The following is a 23,210-nucleotide window of genomic DNA, read 5'->3' on the forward strand; positions in this document are numbered from 1 at the left end:
TTGGTCCTGCTATTATCTTGTCCCTGCACCTTTCTCTGATTGGTTTTTGGACTAATTTTGTCTTATCTGCTTTTTTTCCTGCTTTAACAGATTCCTCTGCAGATTTCAGCTAGATTATAAATCATCTGTGTCATGCATGACTAATTTAAAGCCAAACTTAAATTTTTTCTTACAAATACTTATAACTTTTTCATCCCTTAGAAAGAGGAGATTTTAAATATGCAGTGAGGAGCCATGTACCAGTTAAAGCATGCAAATATCTTACACATGGATTAAAGTCTTGTTATTTATTAGTAAAAACACACAAGAATAACAAAGAGTGACTTTTTACTCTTTATTCAAACTTTGACTGTATATTTAAACGGTCACAGATTACTTACATCGTGTTTTGATTTAAAATCATTCACTCCAGGATTTCTTTTTACATTAGAAAATAATTTATCTGATTTTGTCTATTTTCTTTCTTCACAGCTCACTTTCTATCTCTACTCCAAGAGGAAAATGTGATGTTAAGAGAGTAACCGTGCTTGAAATAATGCCATATTTTGCATACATCTCTGGTCTTTGTGGTCTTACTGCAGATTTTATATTTATTTCATTAAGAAAACCAGTTAATAAGAGAAAAAAACTTTTCTATGCATTTTCAAAAACATTTTACAGTTTCTAAAAGGAGAAATTCAACAAGGAGAGCAAATAACCCTGAGACCTTATTTTATATCTTTTTCTGGGCCAAAGACACACTGGAAAGGGAACAATCAAGTCAGCTGACTTGAACCTCAGTAGTTCTGGTTCTCTGGCAGAAACAGTTTAAACTTAATGTTGATTTTTAGTGAAATCTCACGTTGTATTACTTCCTTTTTTGGTGGCACTTCTTTCCATCCAAGGAAACTGGTCTTCCTGCAGATTTAGCTGTTTTTAAAATGTAGACTTGAGTGTGTAAAGGAGAAGTTCCTCTGCTGCATTAATAACTTTTGACACACATCTCATTAATTCATAAAAGCCGTAATGTGACAAACTTGTCCATCTTTTATCAGGCTGGATCTCAAACAGCTACTTAAAGTCATACATTTCTCCTTCTAACCTCACACTGGATCATCCTTATAGCAAACATTAGAAATTAAAGGGTTTATAAGTTGTCACAAAGTGCTTATTAAAGCATTAAAAATAAATAATTTACCCACTTAACCTAACTGAAACATAACAGAGGTAATGTACCTTCTTATTTATTATTAAGTGTAACTTATTTCTCTTGAAAATTGGTTGATTTATGGCATGAGAAGGACTTTTCTAGTGCTCATGCTTCACTCTTAAAGACTAAAACAGCTTTAAATGCAGAAGTTGGAGTTGTAAAGCTAAAATGAACAAGAAGATCATGTTGGGAAGGTTTTGAAAATGATTACTCGAGAAATTAAGTTTGGATGCCAAATAGATATACTATGTGAGAGTGACACCTGTGGTCTGTACTGGAAACAGTCCAACTCTCGTGGTGTTTGCTGTAACTACAGAGAGCTGTTTTGGAATATCAGAGTCTTTCATAAATTTAAGCTGTTTTTGTAAGGAATGCTGAAACACAAGCTAATGCTAAGCTAATACCTTAGGCTAATGTGGTCCATCATTCACATGTATGATAGATACATGTATCTACATTTGATTAATGTGCCTGCTGGAGTATTTTTTATCACTGTTAAGAATTTGGTGACAACTTACAAACACTTAGTGATTTAATTGCTAAGTAGTATGAAACTTGTTCAATAGCCAGAAATAAACACTAGAAAATGAGGCGAGAGATCTGGAGGTTAATGATTTGCTGTTTCTGTGTGCTCTTGTGACTAGTTTTTCTCCTTCTCTGTGGACATTCTTCCATCGTGCCACGCTTCGCGGGTGTTTTTCAGGGCCTTGGTCCTTTTAGGGTCCACCACCACATAGTCCACACGTGTGCGCTCGCCTCGTGCACGCTCCTCACCCACTCCACCCTGCTCATTGCAGCTGGCTCCACCTTCAGCTGTACAGCGTTTCTGGTTTTGCAGAGACACAGAAAACAGGTCAACTTCTCAGCTTGCAATTATCTTTGTTTATTTGCTGGGAAAAAAAATGAAACATACTATGCAATACTGGGATGTGAGAGCAAAGCTAAAGCAAGATTTTACGGGATAAAATAGTGATTATTTATTTATTTTTTTGTCTTCTAATGGTCAAAATTCCATCATTTTTGTTTGCTAGATAATTGAAAATATTCAAACAGCTATATAGTCTATATAAGTCTAAAATTAGATCATTTCTGTAACCAAAACATTTTTGCACGCTTTCATTGTTTTTACATCTCATCCTGTATCACCTGTTGGGCCAGGCATGTGAATCTGCCATCAGACCTCTAGTATGACCATAAAACAAGCTATAAAAATCATGTAAGATTCTTCAGAAACATAACTTATTGAGTTTTAGCCTATTTTTAAACTTGAGTCTAGTACGACCATAAATGGTCTGCCCCTGCATGTTTACTGGATTCTGTCTGCTATCACCCTGTTCTGTAAGATCCACCAGAACAGCTTCCATCTACACCCTTCTGCAGCACAACTTTTGGACAATTAGCCCTTTCTTTTAAAACTACTACACAGTGGAATGCACTCAGTGACAACATAAAGAGCTGCAGCTCCATAAACTGTTTTAAATCTGACCTGAAGTTGTTTTTAAAAACAATCCAAATCTGTACCCACTGACATGGTGCTGAATAAACGTGTTTGTCTGGGTGGGAGGGGGGTTGGGGGGCATATATGGTAACTGTATGGTTTTTAGTATTCCCTGCCAGGTGATTGCAGGTGTAAATTAGCCTACTCTGGTACAACGAATCGAATGGCAACATGTTTAAATTGTACATGATGTCTTATAAATATAAACAAAAACTACTATAAAAGTAAACAATATTTAAGTGTTTTTTTTTTACCTATGCAGAGGCAGAGGTCATGTATTGTGGTATTGGTTTGTCTGTTAGCAACATAACTCAAAAAGTTATTAACCGATTTTGATGAAATCTTCAAGAAATCTCAGAAATGGAATGAAGAACATTTGATTAGATTTTGGGAGTGATCTGGATCACCACCTGGAACCAGGAATTTTTAAAAGGATTCTTTACTATGGGAAGATAAGGATAACTTTGCCATTAGAGCTTCTAGCTCAAAAATAATACCAACAATCATTAGCTAATAAATAAATAAATAAATTACAAAGACTTGGTGGAGGTCTGTGCTCTCTGAGTGCTTCTAGTTTGCGATTTTTTTATTACTAACATGATAGGGCAGTGTTACCTGTCTTGTAGGTGTTGATCGTCCTGTGTGGAGGTCCAGGTCCAGATATTCCACCTGTTTTTCACTTTTGGCTCGCCGTAGCAACGGACTGCTGACCCCACCTTCTGAAGCCCGGTGCAGCATAAGCCTCAGAGACTGCAAACACAAACATTCACCGTTCTGTGACCAAATTAGGATTTTAAAGGATGTAGGGGGAAAAAAAAAAAAAAAAACAGCTTAAGTGATTGTACAAATATGTGAATAATTGTAAAACAAATGTAAATAAAGGTTAAAGGAAGTAAAGAAAATTAAAGAAACGTAATGTTTACCGGCTCCCCAGCACTAAAACTGAGATTGGAGGTTGACATGGCAACATAGCTGTCATCCGGGTCATCAGAATCAGACGAGGGGGAGGAGCTTTGAGTAGAGCTCGGCTGGACTGACCGTCGACTGGATGGACTGAAACAAACAAACAATAAGTTAACTTATGAATTAATTAATGATTCATTCATAAGGTATGTATTAAGCAAAATATTTATTTAATATAAATAAGACTTTTTGGGGTTGATCAGAGAGATCATCACACTATGAAGTTTATACTCTTTATACTGTACATCCAATCCATTCCAGGATCCCTGTTTGCCAGTAATAGATTGCAGTACCCTTCCATCTCCACAAGGTGGCAGCAGAGCACAGTTGTTGAAATGTTTGGCATTTCCCTCTTCCTCTTCACATTGCTGTAAAAACTTGAATCTTTGCACAGGCAAACATTCACAAACTCACCCTCGTGTGAAAGTTCGAGTGACAGGTGAGCGTACAGGGGGCGGGACTTCCTGCCAGTCCTGTGGGACCTGAGAGATGTCCAGAGGAGCCGGCTTCACTGGGAGACAGAAAAGAGGAAATATTTCTTTCTTTCTTTCTTTCTTTTTTTTACTTTAATTTGAACTTTTTAAAATGGTGGTGGATGTAATCAGCTAATCTTTTTTGCCACTGTTAAGAACCAATACACCAATTCTGTATTTAAGATAAGATTTTATTGATCCCACAATGGGGACATTTATTTGTATTATTTATTATTCTGCAGCGGAATCTGCTACTAGTGTCATATCCTGCTTCAGAGTTATAGCTCAGAGAGCTAGGCTGTTGGACAGTCTGGAGATATTATTAAAAGCAGCTTTATGTGTTGGCTGATTCTAGAAATATGTGCTTCAAGGTGCAGTTTTCCTCTGTTTATAATTTTTTTATAAGCTAAGCTAAGCTAAGCTAAACAGTCCCAGTGCTTGGCTCTATGATGGGAAACCACAATATATCTTAAAGTATGTCTGAAGTTGACCAGATGATAATCTGACCTCTTAAATTACTGAGAAAATACAATTAAGGAACGTTCAAGGCCTAAAAAGTGAAAATTATATCAACACAGGATGCTAACACTCGCATCCTTGTTATTGAAGATTTAGAATTATCTCTCTCTCTCTCTTTTTTTTATATCTCACTAGGACTGCTTCTGCTTCCTGGTAAACACGCCCCATAAAAATCAACAAGCAACATGAACCGTTTTCACATTTCTCTGTGAAAAAAAAAAAAAAAAAAAAAAAAAACTAAGCAGCTTGAGATAGATAATATTATAAGTGGGCTATAACATTTCTAACAACTTTATAGGAAGTAAACATTAAAACTGAGTGTTACAAAAACATCTCCTGAACTCCGAACCCTGATTAATATTTAAACATTTATATAAGCTGCTGCTTCACATGTTTTGTGGTGGAATTGTGTGTCAGGATCTTATGCTGCCGCCTTGTCAAGCAAAGTGCGAGCAGGTAAATAATTAAAACTCAAAGAGGCAGAAGGGGAACAAGAGAGATATGACATGAAACAGAAAGGACCTCTGGAAGAAGAGAAACTTATTAACTGGTTCAGGAACAGAAACCGTTTCAGTTTAAATGGGTTATGAAATATTTCGAAATACAAGCGGATTTACGGTTGAGTTAATCATTTTCTGTCTGTAGATGCAGCAGAAACAATCATTTCTTATTCTACACACACATTCTGTAGTTAAGAAAATATAACTGTAAAATTGACACTAGATTTAATGAAATTGCATTTTTATCAAACTGCTAAAAATATTAAAAAGTTGAGTTGTTTGTAGACAGCAAAGATTTACTCTGGTCTCAGCAGCGTTTAGCTTTGCTTGCCCATAAAAAATCCCTGATTCTTCAATCTCAGCTACTAAATATCCCCTTTCAGTTCAGAGAGCTCTCTTAGGTGCAATCACTGGAGGCAGGCTGACCACTCAAGCTGAGGTAAATAAGTAAAGGCAAGACAATCTTCCTTCTTGGCCACACTCGGTTGACTAATGAGAAAAGAGAGTTTGTCTTTTTCCCATATATGATCCCATGGGGCGTTTGTTCATGCTGGCCACAATTACCTCCATACTTTGCAAGGCACCATTAGGAGTACGATCAAGTTACCCATCATGAATGTTTCAACTGGAGAGCATGTTGGGGAAAAGTGTGGGAAGTTGCAAATAAAAGGGTTTAATGAGTTTATATAGGGCTTTAAAAATGGGATAATTTTAGCTTTTAAGTATAATGCCAAGTTTTTTCTTCTATAAGGACCATTAACCATGGGTCTGTTGCATTTCTTATTACAGGAAGTCGTGGACATAAGTACATTTTTCTAAGTATGAGGAATGTTGGATTTTGGTTTGTTGTTTTTTATTTGAAAAAGTTGTTTTCACAGCATGTAAAGTCTTCTGTTAACAATCCTTTTTTTTAATAATGTTACTTATACTACTTATGATATTAAGCTAAAAGGTTAGTTTTGTAATGTCTGACATTTACTCGTTGAAGTAGACATATTTCAAATGTTGCCTTCAGAGCTGCTCACTGTTGTTTTTTTTCTGTTCTGCTTCATAGATCATTTTTTAAACAATCATAGATGATATGAAGTTTTAAGAAATGATTCTCATTTTATTCACTGCGATTTGTACCTTTGGTTTTAAGCGCTGGATCTCCAGCAGCATGGCTGTCATTTTTTTCCACAGGCTGACTGGCACAAACCCCTGCAAAGGAGATTAACCATTCACTGTCTACATAATGCCAATAAACCTTTGCACAGACGGTGTGTTGGATAAGTATGGCGAAGCTTGGTCTTTTGTTTTAAAAAGATCAAAATAACCCCTCCAGCAGAGTTTTGCTGCAAAATTAAAGAAAAATTAAACAGCAAAAAAGATGTTTTTACATCCTTAATTTGAACACTGTCCTACTGTCCTTTTAAGTACCAACAAAATGCAGAGATGTACCTTGTTGCATTTCTTCTTGGCTTAACATGGAGGTTTAAGCTACACTGCAGACTTCTACTGCAACCCCAGCTGTTGTTTAATCAAATAAGCTTCGGCAACTGCATTGTGCATATCTTAATGCAAACACTTTCAAACACATTTCTGTGAAATAATTAATAAAATAAAGCTGTTAAATGCCAGTTTGTAATAGAAGCTTCATTCCATTTAGACTGAGACACACAGTGTTTACTCTGTTAAAGTCTGCAGTTGTTCATGCAAAAACAGACAAGAACCAAACGTTCCCGAGCATATCCATACCTTTCCGTTGTGGTTTCAGATTGCGGTGGATCGGAGGGGGCATGGCTTTGATTTCACCTCCATTGGTATTCTTCTGCATTGGCGGGGTGAGGGGGATCCCTGGAGTCAGTGGGGAGTTACGGAATCCCATGTGGGCAGGTGGCGGTACTTGCCGCCCCAACAATGCCAAGTCAACCGTGGCAGGGCTCGGGTGAGTGGGAATGGAAGGAGTCAGAGGGGTCATGGGGACGTAGTTATTGTCTTGGAGTTGGACAGAAGGATCAGAGGAAGCATAAGGAGGCACTCTGGAAAAAGATCAAAGTAAGAAAAAGATGAATAATGAATTCACAAACAGCATGGAGTGTGAATGGCCACAGTCTCACGCAAATGAATGTTGAAACAAGAAAGCAACTGTGCGAGACGTAGTGACATCATCAACTCCAACAGCTATGCAGTGGTATCTTTTAGAAGTTTAGAGACCTTGTAAAACTGTTTAAAAAGCACAAAAATCTAAAAACTAAGTTTTTTGTGGAAGACATTTCTTGGTTCCAACTCACCTTGGAGCAACTGGTGGCTCAGTGGTGGCAGCGCTCATAGGAACATAGTTTTCATCCACATCATCATCCTCAGAACAAACACTGCCCAGAGGTACCATGCCTTTATTGAACTGGGAGAAAAGAAATCGGGAGAGGAAGTTGAAGAGAGATAAACTGGGAAACTAAGAAACTGAGTTAAAATCACCAGCATGCAGATAAAATATAACATGTTTTATTTTAGCAGTTTTAAATGTTTAAACTTACGAAGTAACTGTTGAAGCTCTCGCTGAACTCAAACATGCTCGCTCTGTCAGACAAAGACCGAGGAATGAAAAAAGTCTCAGAGCCTGAAACACAGTGCAGACACATCACGGCTTTGTACCACAAAGAAAAAACAGTGGCATTTTAAAACAAGATGGCAGTAAGTGGCTTATCAGACATTTTTATGAAAATTTACTATAAATAATGTCCAATGAACTTTATTTATATGCAGTCTAGTTAAAAATAAAAAATAAAACAACATGCAGAAAGCTTAATTTTTTGCTGAAAGATTTCTTTGTGTAATTATTGGTCAAAGTTCTCATCTCATTAATGACTCTAATGCTAATGAAATTATGGTGCAAACAAGCACACAATGTTTCAGCTGTCAGGAAATAATCCATTAATGCTGTTACTTCAGCACAATTAAGCCTCTTAACGATAGTGTTCTGATCTTTTCTGAGGTCCCAAGGTTAAAGCTCTTGCACCTGTTAGTAATGCAACCGCTGAAACTAAGTATTAACATGTCATTAATTTTACTAACTTAGAACACTGCTGCTCAATGTTCATTCACCAGTTTACATTTAAGATATTTGCATTAATGTTTACATTTAAGTTTCTGTAGAATCAGAGTGGCCTGCTTCTAACCTGCATGACAAATTGATCCACAGGAAAGTAGATAGCTGATTTAAAAAAAAAAAAAGTTAAAATTGAAGTGCTTTTGAATATCAAGGACATATCTGGTATGTCATCAAATCTCTGTAGACTGTTTCCATGTTAAGAATCATTCAAAAGACGATGTCCTTCCTTCTGTGACACCACAGAAGAAGTCAGTTTCTGCACATTATACATTTAAATGTAAACAAGTTTTTTCTCTTATTATGTAGGCAATATAAAGTTGTACACATTGTGATGTGTTCCATCAAAGCAAAGCAAAATATGAACTGCCAATATTGCTGTTAGATACTGTTAGCCGCTACCTAGTAGCCATGCTTTTTTTTTGTTTTGTTTTTTTGTGCGTTTCAACGTCGACAATAGACAGTGATGTAATTTAGACCCATCTTACTTAAGGCTCATTTATGTTCAACTTTAAATACTAATATAGACAGAATCCGTCCTCTTGTGGATCTATATCCAAACGCAGCAAACATAGCCAGAGGCGGTTTTTCGCTATGGGCGAAGTGAACAAGCGTGCAGGGTACAATCTATATAAGGGAAATTAAAATCTATAAAATTAGTCCCAAACAGTTTTCTAGACCATCACTAATTCCAATTAAATTTTAGAGGAGTGGGTTCCCTCACGTCAGAGTGCCGTTCACCCAGCGCATAATACAGACCATGACTGCCCCTTAACGTAGCGGAACATAGTTGGGGTAGCGTCGTAGCGTATAGCTCACATACGAACTGCGAAAAAGCCCGTTTAAACCACCACCATCTACTGCGCTGCCTCTTTTTATTTCCTCCACTGTTACCAAGTTTCTTATTATTTATAACCACTACATATACGTCTATACATCAATTCAATACAAATATTAGAAAAACACAGACAAAAGTAAATTATTATACATTCATTAGCTATTTGTTTGTCAGCCTTGTCTTGAACAAGCATTTAAACTTCCTAATGAGATTTTCAAAACTTCATGTTATAAATTTTGAGAAAAAGGAGCAGCGTATATAAAACAGTAAGGTTTTACCTGGTTACCACCGTGCAGTAGCTCATGGGTTTTATGCATTGGTTGATGGTTGTTTTCGGCCATAAAACATTAATAAGCATGCTGAGTCAAGCACTCTACTTTTATCTGTGGAGAAGGTTTGATTTTAGAATGAAAGTGGGTTGAGTTGCCAGTGCACTCGTATCTGTAACCTGGGACAATTGTAGATGTTGTATCTAAGTCTAAGGGAAATTTTGTTGGCCCCCTAATTTGATACCTAAGCAAACTTTTTTGTCCATTGTACAAGTCTTGTCCTATACTCTAAAGCACATATGTCAAACTGGTCCAGCAAAGGGCCGTGTGGCTGCAGGTTTTTGTTCCAACCAAGCAGCAGCACACCAGATTTGACTGATTCAATCAACTGATCTCAGTCTTCAGACAGCTGATTGGTCAAACTGTGTGCTCTTGGCTGGCTGGAACAAAAACCTGCAGCCACACGGCCCTTTGCTGGACCAGTTTGACATGCCTGCTCTAAAGCAGAGTATGCATTAATGTACTGTTGTGGTGAGACTTCAAATGTGACATCTGGTTTCAAAAGATTTACAAAACACTGCTGGAAATGTTGAACCTGAGACGCCATTCAGCAAGAAAACATACCAGTGAATTTCCTAAAATAATGAACACCAGGATAGCGTTCTCGTCTTACTTGTGTGTGTACGTCCTGGGGTATTGATAGTGTTACTCCTTGGCAAATGTCCTCCATCCACACATCCATCCCTCTGCTCTGGTTCTGAGTTGGTTCGGGGTAGCGTGGCAGGTCCCACATATACAGAGTTCTCTCCATGGGTTGTGATGGCAAACGGTTTGGGTGGCCGAGGAGGTGGAGTAGGGATGGAGGTGTGGAGCTCTGCCTGGGTTAGAGAGTCCACACTGGGGGTAGAAGACGGGCGACGAGGGGGAGGAGGTTGTGGTGTGGATGCTGGACGAGGAATCTGGTAACCACTGGTGGACAGCGATTGTGCATTTAGATGCACATTGGCGTGTGTGTCATCACTCAGAGGTATTGCCACAGGACGCAGGTGGAAATCTAAAGAGTGCTTTCTGGGATGAGGGGAAGGGTGGCAGCGAGGTCTGCCGGCTCGTTTCTGGAAGTCAGGGGTCATGCTGGCATCCAGAGACTGGCTGAGAGGGCTTGTCATCGCTGCTACTGTCCATGGGGCTGTTTTAAAGCAGGAGGAGGATGGAGGAGGGAGGGAAGGGGAGGAGGAAGAGGAGGAGGAGGAGGAGGTGGCAGAGGGTGGAGCGTATGGGTTGTCGCAGTTAGTTTCAAGAGAAGTGGAGGAACCTAAAGGAGGCCTGGAGACAGAAAAATGATGTATTTATTACATGTGTTTTGTTAAAGGGTCAGTTTATTCATACATAGAAAGTTGGTGGTTGTATTTTGGTCAAAGTCTAAAAGAATAAAAAGTTTTTTTTTATGTTTTTCTGAGCAGGTTTTGCTTATGAAATGGCATTTACATGACCTAGAAAGATTAAAATCTAGTTTGCAGAAGTGGAAAATGTTTTCATAAACTGTGTTTCTGATAAACTGTCCTGCAGGCTTTTGTCACATCTGGCCTTCAAAAAACCTGTGGGCGTAATCCAAAATAAACATCTAATTCCCGTTTAGATGAAACACGTCTAAACCTGTAGGGTTTAACTCAACATGACTTTGGTATATTTTTTTATCTCTTCGTCCTCCAAGGCATCAGCAGGTAATCTTTAAACTCACATGAGTCACAAACTATTTTAAAGAGTTATAAGTTAATTAATTTAATACCTCGAAACCACATGAGATTGGAAGCAGGTCCCAGCTTTGAAATTTACACAATTTATAAAGCAATTTATTTGCTTTATTCCTTGAAATAGTCAGTATGTTGTCGCTTAATTAGTCAAACAAGATTAAATTTAGGTTTGCACACCTTAAAGAATTATGTGAATTATATTAAAGAATCTTCAGACACAGAATATAAGTAATTATATGGCAGTTGAACCTACCAGGACCTTTAAATCCATATCTAAATGAAGCTCCAACCACAGAAAAAGCAGAAAATGATTCATTTGTTTATTTCTCTAATTCTTTGTCCCTTCAGAGTGGGTCTGCAAGTGTACCTGATGTGACTCTGGCAGTTTGATAGCCACAGGTAGTCGTCCTCTGCGCTGCTATCTTGGTCCAGGTGTCGAACACTCACCGGATCATATGGGGATGGTACTGATCCTGTTACCATGGTGATGGTGGGGGTGCCACTGGTTGTGGTCATAGATGTGACTGACGAGGAGCTTGAGCTTGAAGGTCTTTCTGGAACTGTAGAAGACGAGGTCAACCAAGAAAACAATATTTTCTTTGTAGGGTCAGAAGGACTTTCACGTTTGATTGTGGAAATGTGGTGTAACACTTTTTATTATTCTGACTTTTTTCTGTCACTTTTTTCTGAAATTCAAATTTGGACAAAAAGGAATTGTGATAAGAATTCAAAGCAAACATGAGGACATGAATGGGTGCACACAATGATACCCACTAAGTGCCCAACCAAAAAAAAAAAAAAATAAAATAAAAAAAAATAAAATCCCTGAGCTGTCCACTAAACTTTGTTGGGTTGGGTTATCTTCTGGTCTTGTACTCATATCTGGTAAAACTCTGACATGTTCCCTTTTTATCTTTTTCCTTGGTGGTGTGAATGTGGATTTACACAACACATTCAGAACAAGTCAAAAGAAACATGTATCTGGAATAATACAGAAATATAAAAATAGAAATCACCCATAACAAAAATATCTGGAGAGAAGTGATTGGTCTCTGTAAATATGAAGACATTAAGACAACTGTAAAGAAAAAACGTATGGCTGATCGAGAACTGAGTGTAGGGATTAATAAGTATTGACCCACATGCTCCCTTTCAGACTTCATATCTGAGGTGTTTCTTTTCTAACTATTTCGTGTTTTTTTTTTTTTTTTTCACTCTCTGGATGTATTTACTTTGTCACATTTTCTGTAATTTCTTTAATTATAATCTTGTTAACTGTTTTCCTTTTTTGTTTTTGTAAAGAGCTGAAGTAAAAATGATGAGTAAAAAGTTTGGACATCCACTTCACGGAAAGGTAGATTTGTTTATATAGCACATTTCATATATGAGGCAACTCGTTGTGCTGTACATACTCAAATTTAATGGGTAGATGTGTCCAAACTATTGACTATATGTCTACCGAAGGCCAGCAATTCCAGACGCAGGATGAAAAAAATGGGATGGAAGGGGACTATTTTCTCTTCTCTTCTCTTCTTTCCTCTTCTCATGTCTCAGTCAGCTTGTTGCACTGAGACTAAACACAAACTGGTTTCAGGTGTCAGTGACATCCTGCTAACATCTTGCTGAACATTGTAATGGGAACCAGATGTGGCAGCTGCCATTAATTTCATATAGATTAGCTAAGATTGCACGTGTTAGCTAGGTGGTTCCAGTAAAACTGTTTGTTTACCTAACTTTTTAAAAAAGATAGCTGCAAAACCATTGCACAGAATGTTTTGCAGCACTTGACCAAACTATATTTCACCCTCTAAATGTTATAAGATACCACTCATTTAAGTTCTAATTAATTTAGAACATATTTTATGACTTAGCTTGATAGCTAGCTAGTTTTGTGGTTAAAAATAGTGTTAAATTTATTGTTTTTCCACCATACCCTGAATTATTTGTTGGAATCTTGGTATATAATTAGTTTTTTTTCCCCAAACGTTCAATTCAATCAAATTCAACTTCATCTGCAAAGAGTTAATTCATACAAGTCATTTCAACATACTTTACAGACACAATTAATTTAAACCAGTTTGTCATGATCTTAGGGTTTTGATTTAAGGCTTTTAGTCTTTTCATTTTTAGTTCTGGTTTCCTGTTTTATTTTGTAGGTTAATTCTTTGTGTGTTCTGTTTTTGCTTCCCGTTCATTAGCGCACCTGGTTTAATTTTCTCATTCACTTCACCTGTTTCTTAATAATCCCTCACTGTATTTATACCGCTTCATTTTCAGTTTAATTTGTTAGATCCTTGTTGTATTTCCCTCTTGTGTGGTTCCTGAGTTTTTTTTTTAATTTTTGGAATAAAACCTTTATTTCTGCCCTCTGTCCTGCACACTTAAAAAAATTAGGCTCCATTTTCATGGCAAAATTTTCATGCAAAACTCAAAACCTTTCCCATTGTGTATTTGACAAAAAAATGACACACACACAACAATGGAATGAAAACTATTTCCATGCAGCCAACAAATGCAATACTGAAAACGATAGTTTCCAACTTTATAATGGTGTCAGTTGGTATATCATAGTCAGACACTTGAATGAAAAGTCATACTTTTTACTTTGATTTTTAAGCTCACAATCCTCAAAGACCTTTTTTTCTATTCTTGTATATTTTGCATGTTCTCTTCTCCTCCTACTAGCTTTCACACTGACTCAACCACAACCCACCCACACACAGCCATTTCAAATGCTACACAAGTATCTGTATGAACTTTTTTGTTTACCATTATCAGTAGGGTTGAAGCCGCAGAGCAGGCAGATGGATGTCACCCAGCGGTTCATATCCTCTTCAGACTCGGCCACTAGGTACCAAATCCTCTCCTCCGTCCTCAGGTCGAAAACAAAGCTGCTCTCCAGCTCTTTCTTTGTGAACGATAGACCGGCATCCACCTGGAGGAGGGAGAGTAAAACAGATGGGTCTGTTAAAATATTATTGGCAAGTATTTAGACTCATGGCTACCAACCTGACTTCCTCTTAAAAGCTGTCCTGTTTCTTGTGCACGTACCTGTTCACAAAGATTCAAGTTGATGGTCCTGATTGGTCGGCGGGACTGCTGGTTCTTGTAGTACTGCAGGACATCTGGTTCTCCGCTTAGCCGGCCGCTCCGCAGCACAAACCATCGCCTTTTCCACGCCTAGACAGATTGATAAAGTTACTATGGGAACATGGAAAAGTAAGACACTTTTCTGTTCAAAATGTTTGTGTTTCCTAAAGAAATATTTAGGTAGGTTGTGTATTTTAAGGTTAGATTAACAAATTTTTTCATTTTGTTCTCTCCTACACAAACTATAGGAATAACTGTTGTCTCGTTCCCATGTCCAAAGTTTCACACTTCAATGCTAAAGGTTTGACACCAATATATGGTTGTTGCCATCATATCCCAGGCATTACCATGAGTGAGCCACCTTGTTTCAGACATGAGTCATCACCTGAGTTTGTGTGTGTGTGCATGTATTTGGAGTGTTAATGTGTAGGTAGAGTGAGAAAGACACACTGTGATTGATTTAAAAGGTGTGAAGCCAAGCATGAAGAATCTCAGCTTTTCAGTTTAACAGCTCAGAGAGCGTTTACTTCATTATTGAAAAGACAAAACTTTGTTCTTTTGTTTTAGTAGCTATGTATGTCCTGCTTGTGTGGAAGTACATTTCCACCAGTCCAGCCAATCCATCTCTTCTGATCCCCACTGAGAAGTGTTTCTCAACAAAAGCAGGACTCCACAGGCCCAAATCTCTATGGGTGTGTGTGTGAATAATCAAAGTGTGCAGCAATTAAGTAGTGTAAAGCAACCGCCACCACCCCCCACCCCCACCCTTTCTCCAAACACAGACAGGAAGAGGAAGTAGCTGAACAGGAAATGCTGGTAAAAGATGGCAGTGGAAGTGTGTGTTTATTTTGTCCCCGTGTTTCTGATGATCAGTTGTCTTCGTGCTGATGGCCTGATGAAAGCAGCAGCATGACCGGAGCTCGTATGAAAATATTTTTCTAAACTTTCTAATTAAAGAAACTTTGATGACAGTTATTTGTAATTCCACCACTTTATGCACTCCTTGCAAGTCTGAACAGCCTCAGTTCCTATTAAACTTGTCATTTATCACTCAGAACCATGAAGACGTGGTGGCAAAAGCACCACAAATCGTTGGGTAACACGTAACCCAAAACACTAGCTGCTGGGTCCAAGAAGTCTCAGGCCTCAGTAGGCTGCCGCTCTGAAAGTGTGAACTTCTCTTGTGAAACTGTAGAAATGTTCTTCTTAGAAATTATTAGCATTTTGGAAATCTACACCTTTATTAGTGCTCCAGAGCACATGTCTATAAATAAGTTGATACTGGCTCATAGAAATGAAATAGTTCATGGCAAAGTTGGTTCACAGACATATGTAAGGAATCAGTGGAAACAGCTGATGGTTAATTTGGGGGAGACTGATGTATACTGTGGTGTTTTGTATATAGACTAAGCAAAATGTTTAACATTCTCTTGTTTTAACCACTTTCCAAATAATAATCTGTGCAGTTTAAGTGAATTTCCAGTAACTGTTAAGCCTGACAAATAAAATGGAGAATCTATTCGTTTCTGGTATAACTGTAACCATTGGAGGCAGACATTTTTGTAAATGATTGCCTAAAAATAACATTATGTAGGTTTTTCATTCATTATGCACATTCCTAAAGCCATCGTTGCCCTGCAGCATCTGAATGCTGAGATACACAACTTTATTTTGCTATTTGGAGCATCATGTAACAGCTCCGTTTTGCTTGCACGCAGTGTTGCATGCCAGCTACTGAATATCAACACATTGGCCTTTTTTGAACACGCCACCTTTAAACCAGCTGTAGTTAATCCCCTCTTCAGCTGGACTTGAGGATGCATTATTGACCATTATTAACTTATTTATTACCATGTCAAGCAGAATATAGTTACCATGCTTTTTTTGACCACAACTTATTACAACATCCCAAAATAGCAGCTTTTTTTAACAAGCTAACTGATTTGGTTGCCGTGTATAAATGAGATGAAAAGAGAACAAATGCTGTGGAAAATGAAGGACACATAATGTTACAGTCATAGCATAAATGCTTATAATTTGTTAATCAAAACCTTGGGATCACAATGAAATATTTCTTATTAATATTTTTAATAGTTATTAAGGCTTGGGCGATCAGTCTATCTTTCATTCTATTGATATTTTGACACTTACATTCAGTTAGGGGCAGTAACCAAGGATGAGAGTTCATTTTTGTACCGAATGGGCATGGGTGGGGGGAGTGTACATACACTTTGTTTGTATATGTGTGCATGTGTGTGATATTGTATTTGAAAAAGATTATTATGAGGTGTGTTTTAATTTCCTGTTATATACCTAGGTATGTGAAGGCTTTTAAATTTTGTTTTTAATATGCATAATTTGTTTTTAAGCACAAAGCACTTTGTGTTGCTTTGTGCATGAAAAGGGCTCTATAAATGAAATTTGATTTGATCTAAGGGCCCTGCGTCTGTGCTTGTTTTCAGAGAACATTTGGACAGTGTGGAGATTTATTAGGAATTTATTTTTCTGGTAAATTTATCTGGGAACAGCTATGAATTATGATGAATTGAGCTTAGCTGGGAGTTTAAGACGTCAACCAGTGACCCCTAATTCCTCTGGTCGTTGTTACTCATCTGCTGTCCTTTGGGTCAGGTGACAGTCGGTCCAGCTCATTTCTTAGCTAAGGTGGGGTTTTCCCTGCTGTAATGGAACTGCAGATGGCTCATGGATCAGCCCGCCCTGGATCAGCACAGTCTTTTTGTGCAATCCACTTCTCCTCGGAATTCAGAGGAATTTTTACTGGAACAACAAAGTGATCTTGTTTTGTCGAATGGCAGACTTGTAAGTTTCTGAGGACCCCGAAATTCCAGATTTAAAGATGTTGCGGCCAGCACCACCTGTAGTCCATTATTCTCCTTTTTAACATTCTTTATAATATATTTTATGTCCGTTAAGATTCTACTGTAAACAGAAGTGTCATGTTTGTGCCGCTACATCTCTTTAATTTATTTAGTCTGTTGCAGCAAAACCTGTTTCTGGTAGAGTATTTATGCCACCAGCGAAGAAGCACAGGTTACATGCATAGACAGTATATAAAAGATGGACGGAGCCTCCATGACGTCACCCATAGGTTTCTGAAGAGTAAAAGTGAAGCTTGTGGGGCATTTCCTACCATCGCCATCTTGGCAGCATCATGCCTGCCGTCACTCCCGGAAAATACAAAAATGGACAAAGTGGCAGAGCTGAGAGGGTGCTGTGGGCGTGGGAGTGGATGATTGACATCTATGAAATTCAGTGTAGCGACGAGGTAACTGAACCAGCTCAGATCTAATGTGAGCTAACCGGCTAATGAAGGTAGGTGGGCTACCTAAGGCACACTCTTAGCCGGTTGTGCTGAACTCTCCCTTCTTGCAGCGGATATTGGATACATGTCAATCAAAAGGACACGCCCCTGTTTATGCCAAATTTCAAGATTAAATAACATCCAAACGGATGCATTAGAAAAAAATTCACCCCCTCACAGTTGTCATGAAGGTAAACTTGACCTAGTAATCCTATTAATTATATTAAACATATTAAACATGTTTATTTCTGCTGTGAAGTTGGTCTTTTTAACATGGGAGTCTATGGGAATTTGCTCTGTTTTGGAGCCAGCCCCTAGTGGATGAGGGGTGAACTGCAATTTTTTGCACTTCCACATAGGCTTCACATTTCACAGCCAGAGGTATCCTCTTGGTTACATGCTCCAGATAATTAGCAGTTGACATGTAACTCTTCTGTTGTTGTGTGGTGTTTCCCGGTCTTAAGGGAATGCAGTATTGTTGCAAAGTTTCACTGCCCACTTGAAGCCTGACATGTGCATTGCATCATTTCTGGTCTTCTTTGCTTTGTAACCTGCACAGACAAAGTTTTCATTGCACGGCATTAAAAAAAAAAAAAAAACACAAAGGAAAAATATTTAAGTTTTATGTGGAAACAGTGTCGTGTAAACAGGGCCTTAGTTTCTCTTGACATCTGATTGACAGAGTCTCATCAGGCGTGGTAACCTGTGGACCAGAGTTCAAAATACCACAGGACTTTCAGGGAGCCTTATTTTTGGGTTTGCACCTCGACTTTGCATGTCACGTGCACACACATATATATTAGTGAATGTAATGTGGTCAAAAATATGGTTACTAACAAAAAACCTCTCTGCTGCTACTATATGCAGCAATCAGAAACAGGGACAGAAAGTTCTTTTAACAACCACAAAGAAAGCAGATCAAGTGTTTATGGCACACAACAAACAAACAATGCTGTTGAAGGAAACACAATGGATCCCCTGTATCGTTTGGAAGATTTAAAATAAATAAATAAACACACAATGCTGACAAAATAATGCTATTCTTTTCAAGAACTATCAGGAACCTTATTGAAAAATTAAATGTAACATAAAAGCGGTTCTTAGGGGAGCTCCTCTGCCTTTCAGGGGAGCCGAGCTCCCCTTAGCTCCCCTGTAATTTGAACCCTGCTGTGGACAGTTATCACTGACAACCATGTCTATGTCAAACAGTCATCGTAAACCCAACAGGGTTATTACTCCAAAGGGCTTTCACAAGCATATAGAACAACAAAGCAAGATGAATAGGGAGGAAGATAGAAGTAAATTCCTTTTGGGGAAAGTGTCTAACCCCCCCCCCCCCAAAAAGGTACAATAACTTCTAATAAACTTTATAATTCAGCATCAGATCATTATGGATCAAGCAGGTGGCAGCAAAGAGGTTAAAATTATGCTGTAGAATGAGTTCCCATATAGCTGAGTAAAACTGCTTAAGGTTCCACAAAATCTTTAGAAAAGATAACATCAGCAGAGGAGCTAAGCAATACTGAAGCCTCAGTGGAGCTTTACAAGAGTGTTAATAATAACTCCAGGTGGAAATCTTACAGCAGGAGAAGGTCTTGTGCAATTTGTCGTTAGCCATTCGTAACGTCTTATTCAGTTTCCCATCAGTTACCATGTTTTTATGCTTTAGTGTTCCTCTGGTGGGAAAATAAGTATTTCCTGTTTTCTATGAAAGATACACACAGAGGCGTAAGATACATTTATTTAGATCTTAGGACAAGTTTTTTTTTTGTTGTTGTTTTTTGTTTTAATCTTTGTGTCATCTTTAATGAATTATAAAATCAGATCACATCAACACAGTCTTGCATAAATAAAGAAAAATAGAAGACAACAAAAAACTTCAGGATTAAACGATAATCTGTAGGAAAACTGTTTATATCATCATCGTCTGTTGCAAAGAAAACCTAATTTTAAGTGCCACCATGACTAGACAAGACTCCACCTGAGCAGAAGAAAAACATGCTGCCTATGTTTACTTAAGCTCAGGGTGTCACAGGTGATTTAACCATCAAATAGCAAGAAAAGGAGAAGCAAGAGATTTTGAACTTATTCTCAAAGCTATTGTTTGCTGCTTGTTATTTAGGTAAAATATTAATTTCAGCTGCACTTTCAGAACTAATAATGATAACTCTTGCCTTGCCACAGTCTTTAACTCCTCACATTTCATTATGTTTTTTCCTTTGACCTTTGACCCCATGCAGGAAGCGGGCACAATAGATCTAAAATAACACTTCCCACTTCCTGCCTCTCGACCAAAATTAACACCAACAATTTTCCTCTGGTACACTTTCTCATTCACTGCATTTATTCCTAATGTTTTTCTCACATTTACTGCTGCGTTCTCAGAACTACGCACATATTTGACCTAATGATGCTTTCAGTTAGCTAGCAATGAACTCTGAAATCTAATAAGGTCTAATTAGTTGTAGTTAAAGAAGCAATGAATGCTACATTTGCAATGGAAACTTTAAATGTTTGGTCTCTAAATAATTAGAGATGTTTACAGTAGTGTGTTTGCTTTACCTTTCCAATGCTAAAAAAATGCAAAAAATAAAAGACCAAACTATAAGTAGTTGTATATTTTCCTTATTGTAGCTTTGCTGTGCTCCATGCAAGCCAGGGTCATGAATTTCCACAATGAAAATTCTGAATATTGCCACTCTCCTACCAAAAAATGAATACAATCAACATATTTGCTTTTAGTGCAGAAGCAGCATCTGTATTGTTTTACTAGATTCTAAACCATCCACACAGTAGGGTTCATGGCAGGCTTAAGAAGCTGTCACATGTTCATCGTACTGAATATTGCACACTCCAGTGTGAATGTTTTATAGCCTTTACTTAAATATGCTCACCTTAGGAGGCCAGAAATTATCAAAAATGCAACTTTAGGACTCAGCCAGACTGTGCACGCTAAAGAGTCTTCAGCTACATTTGACCCTACGGTGTATCTGTGACACATCTGTTATTGTACTCAAGGTTACAGAATTTACATCATTTTCTGTGGTTTTGTTCCATTATTGTATTTCCAAATCTAAATCTTTAGGGAGGCCCCCCCTCTTCAAGGCAGCCCCAGCTGAGAGCGATTAGTTTATTACATAACACACACACACACGTACGCACAGCCTTCAACAGAGCAGGGAGTGTACGATGAGGTAAACTTCACAAACTTTATCCCAGTACTTACCAATGAACATGTAGAGCCCTCTGCTGCCATTATAGGCCTCTTTGTGCAGGTTTGTGAATGTGTGTGTGTGTTGACAATAGAAACACAGCTGGCCAGACAGTGTGTGTATGTACACACTGGGTTGTGTATACCACCATGACTGATTGTATTAACAGTCTCAACAATGGACGGTTCGTTTGAAGCTCTCTCTGCTTCTACTTTCACCTAATGATGAGAATTATGGGTAATGAGGAGCTGCTAGTCAAATCCACACAACTCAGGGCTTCATTATTACACCTTTCAGGACTTTCAGTAAAGAATATTAGCCATTTTGGCTAAATAAGCTCAGGTTCGCTTTGATGTGAGCACTGTTAGCTGATTTTTCTTACTGTCTCCTAAAACAATATTTTTTCTGCCTCATTTATTTCTCCTTCATGTTGCTTACACATGTATGCTTCTGAGAAAGGAAAGCATATGACAATAGAAGAGGAAGAGAAAGTACAATGAATGAAAGAGAAAGCAAATGGAAAGAGAGGTTTGTTAGTGGAAAAAAGGACAGAGAAAGGCTTTCTCTGCAAATGGGAAGATTAAGTGAAAATATAGAAAGGAGAGATGAGATTAGCCCCACTCACTGGGAAGGCATGTCAGAAATGTGGTGTGTGTGTGTGTGTGTGTGTGTGTTTCTGTGTGTGAAACTAAGCTGGTGCTTTTCTCAAGAGCAAGCTGAGTCGCCTTTGAGCAAACAAGCTTGTGCTGATGTTGTGATTTAAGGTTGTGTTTTTAATTGAGCCAAAAAAAAACAAAAATTTCTCCAAGTCCAGCAACTGGATATTAATTTGAAAGCTGTGAATCCTGAACATTTTTTGTGGCTTAGTTACTTAGAAAATATTTTTTTTGTACTCTCTATATCAATATATGAACATCTGTTCAGGGAAAATGGACACATTTATAAGGAAATTGTAAATGTTTAGAGATACTTTTCAAAATCAAGTAGTTTAGGTCAAACTAAAACAAAGGATTACTTTATGCCCAGCAGCTGACAGCTGTACTCTGCAGGAGGCTTTATTGTTTTATAATCATGACTTTAGGAAATGACTCCTTCTGTCAATAGTGATGATGTATAGAGATAACCTTCAACTTAATTAAAAACTACTCAGGAGAGCATCTGTGGACTGCCAGTGGTCCCGCTGCAGTGTCAGCGTTAGTCCTGAATACTCTGCATGCCAACGTGCTCAGTGAATGTGAGATTAGATGTGTCATCTGTGCATTTAAAGGAAAGTGAAGTACTTACATAGCGCCGTAACTTTTTCTCCGGTGGTGATTTCCGCAGCCATCCTTCACACACCACATTCCCTGCTCCGCTCATGCCGACTCTGGTAATCAATCACAGTAATTAAACTGAGCCTCCAATCAGCTGATCAGGCGTCCAATCAGATGTCAATTAAGATTCCCAGGAGTCAGGCTCAGCCATTCAAGCATCAAGTCTATCAATTAGACACCGAATCTATAAGATCGGTAAGATAATAAAGCTTCTCCTTAGACCCCTAATCAATCAATCAGGCTTTCAGTCAGATTTGAGGTTAGATGTTCTGGCTTTAGATCATGTAAAAAGGAGTCCAAGCTTTACAATATTCCAATGTTCAATCAGGAAAAAACAGGCTTTCAAAAATTTCCCAGGACTTGAAATCAGCTGACTTCCAGGTTGTGTCTCTGAGGTGAAATCTTGCTGGAGTCAGTCAGCTCGGCTCAGCATTTACCGTCCACACATGGCAGCGCTGCTGCGTGTCCTCCGATGGCTGAGTAAGCCAGTCACACCTCCTTCACAGTGGCTTGCTACTTCCCAGCAGACACTCCTCCCTCTGCTCTCTGCTCGTGTGATAACCAAGCACAATAGCTCAGCGCAGACATTCCTTCTCTCCTCTCCTCCCTCTTTTCCCTCCTCCTCTTCCTCCTCACTCCTCCCATTCTGCCTCTGCTCTGTTAAACAGGAAACTCCCCCTGTGGATCTGCATGTGTCTGAAAGAGAAGCAGGGAGTTTTGTTCTCATGGTGAAATGTCCTCTTCTTTAGTTAGGAGTATTTTCTTTAAGAACAAATAAGTGATAAAATAAAGAAAAGGCAACTTTGAAGTATGTGTTTGTAAAATATTTGAAAAATTTGAGGGAATAATGTATAAATCAAGATGTGGAATTACAGGGTAATATAGATAAAGATATATAGATAGATATAGATAACTATCAGCCACCAGTCCAGCTCTTTTCTCTCCCCTACCCTCATCTAAGGGCTCAATACAAGTAGGATTCCCATAATAATAGGGGTTTCCAAACTTTTTCAGGCAGCAGCCACCTGTGGAGGTGTTTGGTTCAGCAGGACTCATCAAATATGTTATGTAGTAAAATAAGCTATGTCAATACCATGAAGACAGCAGCACATCCGCGAACACACACTCCGTGTGGAGTTGTAAACAAAACCTTAGACATCAGCATTTAACCAGCAAACCCCCTGT

General features: G+C 38.3%; 1 protein-coding gene across 3 annotated transcripts; it reads right to left on the reverse strand.

The window, feature by feature from the left end:
* Window positions 1-320: 320 nt before the first annotated feature.
* On the reverse strand, window positions 321-22,563 carry LOC121639725 (GRB2-associated-binding protein 1-like). 3 transcript variants are annotated; one of them, XM_041985184.1, is made up of 13 exons: window positions 21,997-22,563; window positions 14,140-14,268; window positions 13,858-14,023; window positions 11,456-11,648; window positions 10,011-10,660; window positions 7,659-7,741; window positions 7,416-7,525; window positions 6,880-7,163; window positions 6,271-6,342; window positions 4,065-4,161; window positions 3,611-3,740; window positions 3,303-3,437; window positions 321-2,015 (listed from the first exon to the last, which is right to left on the reverse strand). In XM_041985184.1, the coding sequence occupies exons 1-13, from the start codon at window positions 22,069-22,071 to the stop codon at window positions 1,830-1,832; spliced, it is 2,310 nt and encodes a 769-aa protein (XP_041841118.1). In that variant the 5' UTR covers window positions 22,072-22,563; the 3' UTR covers window positions 321-1,829. The 3 variants fall into 3 exon arrangements, with proteins under 3 accessions (XP_041841118.1, XP_041841117.1, XP_041841119.1); XM_041985183.1 differs by having other exon boundaries at window positions 3,303-3,461; XM_041985185.1 differs by lacking the exon at window positions 6,271-6,342 and having other exon boundaries at window positions 3,303-3,461.
* Window positions 22,564-23,210: the final 647 nt, after the last annotated feature.

Source organism: Melanotaenia boesemani, chromosome 5, assembly GCF_017639745.1.
Source record: "Melanotaenia boesemani isolate fMelBoe1 chromosome 5, fMelBoe1.pri, whole genome shotgun sequence".
NCBI classification, from domain to species: domain Eukaryota; kingdom Metazoa; phylum Chordata; class Actinopteri; order Atheriniformes; family Melanotaeniidae; genus Melanotaenia; species Melanotaenia boesemani.